The sequence below is a fragment of the Struthio camelus genome, chromosome 4 (genome assembly GCF_040807025.1).
Source record: "Struthio camelus isolate bStrCam1 chromosome 4, bStrCam1.hap1, whole genome shotgun sequence".
Taxonomy (NCBI): domain Eukaryota; kingdom Metazoa; phylum Chordata; class Aves; order Struthioniformes; family Struthionidae; genus Struthio; species Struthio camelus.
The window spans coordinates 71365821-71376372 of NC_090945.1; the positions used below are offsets into that span (position 1 = coordinate 71365821).

Here is a 10552-nt window from a genome sequence, read left to right on the forward strand (position 1 = left end):
CGGGGAGCCGCCGGCGAGGCAGGCGGGGGCCGCGGGCCGCCTCGGTCCCCTTCCCCCTCCCCCCCCCCAGCCGCCACAGGCGGATCTGGGGCGCCGCCGGAGCGGGCCGAGAGCGGCTCCGCCCCCCCCGTCCCCTTAAAGGGCCCGCAGCACCGCCTCCTGCGGCTCGCCAGTGCTCGCCTCGCGCCGATGGCGCCGCTCTCGGCTGCGTCCCTGCTTCCCCTCTCGTTGTCTCTCGCTTCCTCCCTCCGTTCCCTTTCGCTTCCGGGGTCAGAGCTGCCGCGGCCGCTGCTCGGTAACAAGCCCCCGCCCGGGGTCGGGCCGGGAGAGGCGGCAGCCGCGCTCGCCGCAGCCCGCGCCGCCCCGCTCCCGCCATGGCCAGCAACTCCCAGCCGCAGCCCCCGCCGCCGCCGCCCCCGCCGCCGCCCCCACAGCAGCAGCCGCCGCTGCCGGGGGCCGGGGCCGCCGGAGGGGGCGGCACGGCGGAGCCCGAGCTGGTCTCCATGATCGTCAACCACCTCAAGAGCCAGGGGCTCTTCGACCAGTTCCGCCGCGACTGCCTGGCCGACGTGGACACCAAGGTGGGGGCTCGGCCCGGGCCGGGCCGGGGGGCGGCGGGGGCTCGGCCCGTGCGGGAGGGCTCGGCCGCGGCCGGGCGGGGAGGGAGGACACGGGCAGCGGCACGGCCCCGCCGGGGACTCCGGCGCGCCCCTCCGCCCCCCTGGAGTTAAAGCCTCTTCCCGGGAGCAAAGGTGGAGTCCGTGTTTCCAGAGGGGAGTGCGGGCAGGTCGGCGATACGAACGCGACTGTTCTTGTTGAGTGTTTTTAGTAACAGGAGCATCTTTGGCACGTTTTATTCACCGGAAGAAAGAGGGAGCAGCTAGTGTGTTCAGTAGGTCAAGTCCAGAAAGGATCCTAGCTCTTCCAGGGCAGTCTCTCAGAAGATAACTGTTTATCAAAGCTCTTGTCCAACTTCTCTATTTCTTCTAGCCTGCGTATCAGAATTTGAGACAACGTGTCGACAACTTTGTTTCTAATCATTTGGCAACTCATACCTGGAGTCCTCATCTGAACAAGAACCAGCTGAGAAATAACATTAGGCAGCAGGTTCTCAAGTAAGTGATGCATTTGGAGTTTCTCTCTTTGAACTTGCTCATGTACGGTGATAGATGGCTGAGGCTCTAGGTCAGTTGTAAACAGTTTGCTTTCTTTAAACACAATTCTAAAGAAACATTTCTTTTTTAGTGTTTAAAAGGTGTTATTATTTCAGGTTGCGGCTCACCACCAGCATTAGTCAAAGTTAGACCGCAAATATTATTTCATCTTTCCAAGTTGTTCCACAGATGCAAACCTTATTTCTGATGTGGGATGCAACATCCTAGCAAGAAAATTTGGCTTTACTGTTTCTTCTAAGTGAGAAATTAATACAGTTGCTATTACCATCTAAATTTGGGTTAAGTAAAATTAATAGCGTTTGACAAACTAAGATCTGTAGAGTACAAACTTAAGTTCCCAGGACAAGAAACTGGACATAAATCTGTCCAGCCAGAGAAGAGGTTTTGCAGAACTGCTCTTTAGTTATGTCAAAATGACATCAAGCACTTATCTACTGTTACATTACTTCATGAGTGTTCCTCATGAACTTTTGTTCTCAGTACACAAAGTCATAAGAAATAATAGGAAGTTTCTTCAGAATAACAAATGTTTGGTCACTGAAGTGGATCAAAAAAGGGATTTGGGAACAATTTTTTTTCAGTGATGCTAAGTGATGCCATTGATAATTGGTAAAGAGGATTTGGGGCTTTCTTTTAATAAGCAGTGGGGACGAGAGATAATGTAATTTTTTCTGGAATGTACAGGGGGACTGGAGATGAACCACAGATAGAAAAGTCTCTATTACGATTTTCTTGATTTTACTGGAGGATTGAGGGTTTGTATGGAACAGCTGACCTCTGAATTGTCAGGCGGTATTGGGAAAAGGTAACTTACGGTCGTGGTGACTGGTCTAGTATGCATCTGTCCCTTGTGCCTTCTAAAACTAATTCCCATGGAATAAAACAAATTGATAAGATCGGGTTTCTTCTTGAGTTTTTCCACAAATGTCACTTTTACAGTTAGTTAACTTTTCTAGGCATAGCTAGTAATGACATAACAACAGGCTGTTTGTTGTTTTAATTCCATGCGACTCGATCACTTTGTTTCTTTACCATAAGTTTTTTGAGGGGAAAGAAATATTTTCCTGTTATGTTGGTAAGACATTAGAAGAGCTATTGAAATAGAGGTAGTTAGCTAAATACACACTTGAAGTGATACTCAGAAAACGTTAATGCTTCAGTGGAAGTTCTCAAGAGTTTACGTCGCACCTAAATGAGCATATTTTATTAAGATGCTCTTGAAAAGACATTTCCTTATTAAGTATTAATGTAACTTTGTTCCAGGTCTGGAATGTTGGAATCTGGAATTGACAGAATTATTTCTCAGGTTGTGGACCCAAAGATCAACCACACATTCAGACCTCAGGTGGAAAAAGCTGTCCATGAATTTTTAGCCACATTGAATCACAAAGAGGAGGCAGGCCCCAGTACAGCTCCAAGTGAGGAGAAAACAGATGCTTCTATTACAGTACAAGGTATTCTAACCATTACTCTAAGCAGTCTATTACCAGAATTTTGTTTTATGCAAGAGAGGAAGCATTGACTAGATTTGCTGCTATCGCAAAATGGTTAGCATCAGTATTAGCAAGCTAAACTCCAGGCAGCGTACCATAATATTTCTCTCTTGCTGTATGTGTAAATGTAGAAGGCACTAGAGATGTCACCGTGTTCCAAACTTTCTCCCTTCTACCTGAGGTTATAAGGAATCATTTTACTGTAGAGAAGTTGACCTCGAGATTTGGCCCTGTAAGTGTTACAGAGTCATATAAGACATAGCTGTAAGAAAAGAATGATTTCACTTTTTTTTCCTGGATGGGTAGATCCAAAGAGATTATCTACAAGATATTAACTGTTCTAATGCAGTTACTGTGCGCAGTAAAATTTGAATGGCTAAGTTTCTCTCTGGAGCTTAAGTCCTCCTCTAAATCAGCCAGTCTCTAGCTTATTTATGAACACAGCGCTTGCTTTTTGGTTTTCGTTTATGTTGCCTGGTATATGCTTCTAAACACTCCTGCAGGTAGTTATCTGCTCTTTCCTTCCTAAGAGACTCCAGAGCAGTCTATCTAGTTGTAACCAGACCCTTTAGTTAAATCCTAGCCCTTTTCCTGTGAGGCCCACTTCCTTTAAAGTAAGTGGGTTAACAAGCCAGCTGCAATTCTGAGTGCTAGTCCAGTTAACTCTTTCTCATCCATCTTCAGAGTCCCTTCTAAGGGAGTGGGAAAATGTTACAGGTTTTTTGATAGTTCCATTGTCTTCATGAATTTTGAAAATATGATATGCTGAGTCTACTTTCCAGATCATTTATAAAGATATTGGAGTAATGAAACCTAGATTTTATTGTTGTTGTTGTTTTTACTGCAGTATTCTATTTTGTTCTTCTCTGAAGTCATCCTCCTGCTTGGGATGATGGTGAAGTTGAGCAAGGGTTGTGTTCAGAACTTCCTTCATGGACAACCCCTGCTTTCTTTAGCTGATCTCAGGAACAGCCATTTGATACAAATAAAATGAATCTCAGTTAACCAGAGCCTAATCACTTCAGAAGTGCAACTTCTTGTTTTTTTAATCCAAAATCTCTGCGTGTTTAGACTCAAAATAAGTCAAACTTTTTGGTTAAATTTGTTTATTTTAAATAGAGTAAGCAATCTTTTCCATTTCACTGGATGCATATTCTATCTGAAAGGTCACTTCCTTTCAAATATAAGCCCTATGGAAATAAATATTTCCTTCCTGGAAAGTCACAGAAACTTAGATGAACTAAAACCATTTTTTTTTCTTATCCTTCAAGGTGTCTCTACTACTGCTCCTAGTGGCAATGTAGCTAGTGATGCAATGTCCATTTTGGAAACAATAACATCTCTTAACCAAGAAGCAAGTGCTGCCAGGGCTTCAACAGAGAACTCAAATTCCAAGAACAATGACAAAGTTGCAAAAAGACTCTTATCTCAGCAGAGTGTTGATGGTAGCACTGAGAGAGAGCGAAGTGCAGAGGACTTGTCAGACAGAGAGAAAGCAATTTGTGATCTTTCTGGAGAAGGAGCTGAAACATTTGAAAAGTGTGAAGATTTAAATGAGCTTCCCTGTCAAAGTGAAGAAATAAAAAATTCAGCAAAGGATAGTAATAGTTTAACTTCTACAAGTAAGGAAATTCATCAAGAAAGCGAAGACCAAAAGAGTAAATTAGTAGATAAATGTGACAAGAAACCAGACAGCATTGAGAAAGGGGAAAGAAGAAAAGAAAAGAAAGAAAAACTTGAGAAGAAGTCTGACCATTCAAAGAAAACGGATGATACTACAAAGCCAAAAGAAGAAAAGCAAGTGAGAGAGTCAGAACCACTGAAACAGTTGGTTGCAGAAAAAACCAGCAATAAGCATAAAACAACTGAAAGCACAAAAGAAGGTATGGTGTGGGGGAATCTTTTCCTTGTAATATGGCTGGTTTTTCAAAAGTGTATTGAGGAGGTGAATCGGAAGTATATTTGGAATACAGGTGCTGACCTTGCCGAATTTCTCTAGCTGGCTACAAAACGCATTGCAGTTCGTCACACTTAACTGAGGAACTTGTATGAGGGGTCTGATCATTCTTGATTCCTCAAGTGTATGTTGATTGAGAGAGCTCACCAGAATGAGGCAGATGACCAAGGATTCTGGTTTGTGTATAAAGGTTCTAATTGTACCTCAATGGGATTTTTGTTTTGAGTAGACTTGAGTCAATCTAGCAATATTTCTTTTCAATGTTATAAATCTACTTTTCTCTGCTTCTTCTCCTTAAGGCAACACTATCTTTTCAGTGGCAAAATAACTGTTTTGGTAAGAAAAGTTTCTCAAATACATTGTACTGCATTACAACTTCTTTCTACTTTTTCCTTTGCAAGAACATGCTTTGATAGATTCAGATATGGATGTACTCAGTGACATCACTGTCAGCTCTGTCCATACCAGTGACCTTTCCTCTTTTGAAGAGGAGAGCGAAGAGGAAGCTGTAATTTCTGACAGTACCGAAGAGGGGGAGATCACATCAGACGGTAAATAATCAAATTGTTAAATCTGATGATAAGATGAGAAGAAAGAATGTAACACTTTTGCCATTCAAGTAAATCATATTGCAAGTTTCACATTTTGCAGTATTGTGCTTATTTATGCAAACAAATTTGTTTGTGGAATTGATAGGGCTTTTGCAATTAGCAAAGCTGACTAATGGTACGTATTTTGAATCTTTTTTTAGTAACATGATATATTCTAAAATTGCAAATCTTACTTGTACTGCAGTATCTCTTAGACAACAGGAACGCTTAATGATGATGGGTTTTGGCTTTGTTTGGGAGTTTTTACCTTCCCCTCCTCCATGAATTTGGCTTAACACTGGACTGCTTTGTCCGTGGCCTTACAGTAGTGTGTGTAGCTCACTCTGCAGATCAGGCCGTTATTAGAGCTTTAGGATTGCAGAGATTTCCAAATTGTACCTGACCACAGCGGAAGGAACATGAGTGGATCCGTTTGCTGGACGGATTGCCTCCTTGTGTTCTCTTTGTCCAGAGTGGACCTGGGACTCCATAGCTTCTGGAAATATTTTGCTTTTGGACTTAGGAAGAGCTTCCACTTCATAAGATAATGCTTTAGAGCCTGTATGGGTTGTCTCTAGTATGCTGTGAGCTTATGTTTTCTGCTCTAAGAATATTATTTAGAAGCACTGAATTACTTGCGTATTGTCTGACTTTGATGTTACCTGTTAACGTGGCAGCTTGCATTCAGTTTTGACTATTTGTGAAGTGCAAATAAGCCTTAAGTGTGTTTCAGGGATGCAAATTGATTGTACAGTACGCAAGTATTTTTGATGTCAAAAATTTTTTCTATAATATTTGTATAAAAAAATTTATTTGTGCACAGAGCACAAGTATTTTTGCTCTATTTATAATAATCCTGATAAAACTGAAATAATTTCTTTAGTTTACTTGAATAGTAGTTATGAGTTTAAAAAAATGCTTTGTTTATATCTTTCAGTAAACCTATTTAATTTTTAAGTTCTCAAATACTGATCTTTCGGTGTGGGAATGAAACATAATTTAATGCACAGCAGAAATTATATTCTGACTTCTTACACAGTGTGAACTTAACAAGTGGCTAAAGACCTGTAAATCATGTTGCCCTTATATATATAAGAGACTAAGCACCTTTGTTTTATTCTAGTTTATTCTGCTTTTTGTAACTTGCAACTGTTTAACTGAATAATATGCACAAAGGGATGAATATCCCTTTCAGGCTTTCATAATCTGGTGATATTTTGATGTACATTGATGTATATTTTGTACATTTTGATGTATATTGTTTGTATTTTTAAAGGAAATATTTCTATCATTAAATTATAGAACAGCTTACCTCACCATAAGTTAGCATTTGGCATAAAATTATATGTTGAAAATTCTGCCCTAACTTACCAATATATCTATCCTTTACTAACTATTTTTCAGATGAAGAGGAGAAAAACAGTCATAGTAAGACAAAGTCTCAGACTAATGAGCTAAGTGATGGGAAAGCCAAGCCTGTTCGTCATGCTTATGTTCGCAAGCCTTTTTTGTACTCCAAGTACTTCAGTGATTCTGATGATGAACGAACTGTAGAGCAACGCCGTCAGTCCATTGTAAGTCTCGGTATTGTTACTGTTCAAATTCTAACATCTTAAATTTTTGAGTACAGAAATTCCATTTCTCATTTGGTGGTTGTTTAAGAGGGAATATTTGCTGTTTCTTTGGGGGTTTTCTTGTTGTATTCCCCGTGTTGCAGCTGCCCTTTCTTCCAACTTTGACCAGTATTGTGTGATCTGGAGCGCTGCACTCCAAATAAGTGTTCTGCTGGGTGCAGTTTGAAGGCTTCTAGCTCTCAAAGCCGAGATGCACTTTTTTTTAAATAATCTTTTTCTCATCTTTAAAATGAACGCTCCTTTGGTGTTCACAGAGAATTTGCTAAGCGCGTGAGATGCCTTTGCAGAATCACAGCAAATAGATGAATTCTTTCTCAATTGTGTCATTTGGTGTGGAGAGTGAGAATTACTGTGCATATGAAAAATCTGCTCTTCAGTAGATTTAATACATATAGTGACAATTTTGGGTGGAAAAGTTAGCCCTTATCTACCTACCTGCCTGGTTTTTGTGTGGCTTTTGTAGAGCAGGCTTGGATTGACTGCAGGCTACTTCCTTACACCATTGCTTTGCAAATGCAGTTGTTGCTGTCCGTGAACCTGGCAATTTGTATCATATCTGCTGGCTGTGAGAACGGGTAGAGGGATTTAAGTATGCTCACTCTGCTGCATGGAAGGACCAGCACACAGAGGAGGGACCAGGGAACTCTTTTCGGATATCTTTCCGCTGTGGATAAATACATGGTATTAGAATAGCATACTTTTGCCCCCATTTGTTCACCACAATAACAATACAACAGAGTCTGTATTTTGCTTACACAATTTAGTATTATATAATTCAAAGAGGAAAGAAAGCAATTGTAAAAATAATTGGAAAGGTAGATATGTCTAGATGAAAAACGTTGTGAGCAAATGAGTCCTGTAAACAACTGTGCAGTCTGATTACGGGCACCTTATCTTGGATATATACTTTGAGAAAGTCTCATTGCTTCCATTTCTCTGCAGTGTCAAGCAGCAATGAAACTTCATGGGGCTTAGCATAATTTCACCTCACAGAAATGTTAGAGAATTCAATCAACTTTCGTACAGCGCTTTCTAAGGACTATTTATTTTTTCCTACTCTTTGCCTCAAGATGAAACATTCTGATTTCTGCAGGATTTAAAAGTGTATTTGTGTAGTCAAAGAATGCTCCTTGTTTGGCCTAACAGTAAAAATAAATTATTTTCCTTGTTCTTACATCTTCAGGCCAAAGAAAAAGAAGAGAGACTCCTAAGACGACAAATAAACAGGGAGAGGCTTGAAGAAAAACGTAAACAGAAAGCTGCAGAAAAAACAAAATCCCTGAAAACTGGAAATCAAAATGCTAAAGGTATAGGAGGTATAGTATTTTAGCTTTTGGGGTTTTGTGGATTTTTGTTTTTTTTTTAAGAGAGAAAAATAACATTCAGGGTAAAATATTGGTAGCCTAAGGTTTCCCTGGGGAAGTAACAGAAAAAAGGATTAAGCAAATTGTTTATTTTCTGAAAACATCTTCACTCTTTCATATATCCCATGATTATATTGCTGAAATACAACAACCACCTCTGCCAATTAGTACTCTGCACTGCTTGCAATCACATTTAGACCTGAAACAGTAATATAAAGACATGCTTCTGTGGTTCACCATTTGTGTATTATATGTTATTTCAGGAAAAAGTGGCTTGAACTTGGAAGAACATTCAGCAAGAAGTCTCGAGTCGAAAGTTACTGGTACCAGCATCAAGGATGTGCTTAAAGAACAGAAATTTTTAGAAAAAAAAGTTGCCCTGAGCAGAAAAAGAAAAAGAGATTCAAGGTGATTCCTATGTTTGATCGTAAGACGTAAAATTTTTGCATGTTCTTTTTTTCAGTTTGAAAAGGTTCTGCTCAACTTTGTAAGTAGCCTTATTTGTTTAACAATTTCCTCTTAAAATAGTCAAGCAATTTTGCTGCTAATAAGCATGAGGTCAAGACTTAAATAGTGGCTGCCTGATGTGCTGCAGCTCAGCCAGGCTGCAGTAGCAGCCTTTGTGTGGCTTTTCACACTGTGTGGTGATAAAGGCAGGAGAATAGACAGCTGTTAGATGTTTGTGCATCTAGTATGAATAACTACTGTGATGTACTTCCATTAACTATTATTTTACTGATCTGGCTGAGTTTCTAGTAGATGTCTAAGAGGTTGTATCTTGAATCCTTTCTATTTTTATTTGTATTTCCTTTTGTGACGGCATGCTTTTTGCAAACTTTTGCAAAGGTAATGCTGGATTTTTGTTCTCCATCTTATCAAATTGATACTATTCAAACTAATTCACTGCTCAGATATATATTAATGTATTACACAGCAGCACAAGCTAGAATCTACTGTGCGATCTTTTTTTTTTAATAAGGAGCTTTAATTCATTCAGTCTTCAAGTTGGCATGGTCTTTAAATTGATGTTTTATATACATATATATGTATACGTGTATGTTCACACATACACACAAATGCCAATGGCTATAAAATGAGCCAAGTTTCTGAAAGATGAAAAGAGTATTTTCAGAGTTCTGTACAAGAAGGGTAGAAGGGAGAGTATACTTCTCTGTAGCAAGGAGGACTCTTATCTCTTTTACAGTAACACTTGTAGTGCTAATATTGTCATACTAATAATCTGTCCTTTAAAGCACTGATATTCAGAGCATATCAGTTTAGGCTTTCTTCCTCTTTTTCCCAAGAGAAAAAGAAGCTTGGAAAAAGTGAATAGTTTAGAGTTGTGTGATCATGCTTCTTCTATATCTTAGAGCGTACTTCTCTCTCTTTTTTTCTGTTTCTCTTTGTCTCTCCCTCTCTCTGAGTTTAAAAGCTGAAAGTTTACAAGGTTTCTAATTTTTTTGTTTGTTTTTCAATTGCTTACCCTGACCGTCTGTTTCAGGCGTGTTGAAGATAGTTGGAAAAAGAAATATGAGCCATCTGAAGATGACTCTAAAGAAATGCAAAAGACAAATGAGGTATGTATCTCTTAAGTCTTTTGAAATTAATTTCAAAAGACTTGTTAAAGCAAATGGACTTTATGGTCTATTTCTTTTTAATTGTAAATATACTTGTTCATATGCACACACCAAATTGCATGATACTGCATTCGTTTTTATGAATTTTTTTTTTCTGCTAGTTCTTTCATTTGGGTTAGTAAATCTTTTCTGAATTCTTGGAAGTGCTAGTGTAGGTTTACATAACCTATCATATTGTCTGTGTATTTGGTGCTGATACATATATGATACTTAATTTAAAGCCCTGTTTTCCCAAGCCTATTGGGTCCAAAAAAGAGCAAAGCATATGAGGAGTTTGATCTATTTAGCATCACAGATAAGTTTAAAGTGAAAATTGAATGTAGCCTGAAAGTACAGGAAGGAGAATTTTTAGATTGAGACTTTTTACCAACAATGTTATTGCCAAAAAGCAGTGATAGTTGGAAAATCAATTAGAACTCAAGAATTATCTTTTGGAAGTCCAGTTTTGTTCTTTTTTTGTTGTTTTTCTGTCCATTTAAAAATCCATTTAAATCATTTTAAAAAGAATTAAAAATCACTGTAAAGGAAGTTATATTCTAGTTCAGAGTGCTTGAGGTTGATTTCTGTTTTTACAGATTTGTGATTTTCCCACAATGGCAGATGTTTGAAATAAAAATCCCAAATTTCATTTTCTTACCAGGCATATTATATAGTTAGCTTCTATTGCAAGTAGATTCCCTGGTATACTCTGCTTACGGAGAA

The 10552-nt window shown here is 39.4% G+C and overlaps 1 protein-coding gene across 9 annotated transcripts in view; it reads left to right on the top strand.

Moving 5' to 3' along the window:
• Window positions 1–274: 274 nt before the first annotated feature.
• The window catches only part of BOD1L1 (biorientation of chromosomes in cell division 1 like 1), a 40916-nt gene continuing 30638 nt past the window's right edge, over window positions 275–10552 (top strand). For 3 of the 9 annotated variants that reach the window (XM_068943350.1, XM_068943351.1, XM_068943352.1), the window contains exons 1-9: window positions 278–581; window positions 991–1115; window positions 2439–2629; window positions 3940–4551; window positions 5027–5176; window positions 6620–6789; window positions 8033–8165; window positions 8477–8621; window positions 9715–9790. In XM_068943350.1, coding sequence (XP_068799451.1) covers window positions 375–581; window positions 991–1115; window positions 2439–2629; window positions 3940–4551; window positions 5027–5176; window positions 6620–6789; window positions 8033–8165; window positions 8477–8621; window positions 9715–9790 — 1809 coding nt within the window. In that variant the 5' untranslated portion in view covers window positions 278–374. Of the gene's footprint in view, window positions 582–990; window positions 1116–2438; window positions 2630–3939; window positions 4552–5026; window positions 5177–6619; window positions 6790–8032; window positions 8166–8476; window positions 8622–9714; window positions 9791–10552 lie in introns of all 9 variants that reach the window. The other 6 variants (XR_011141098.1, XR_011141097.1, XM_068943356.1 and 3 more) reach the window with 3 other exon arrangements.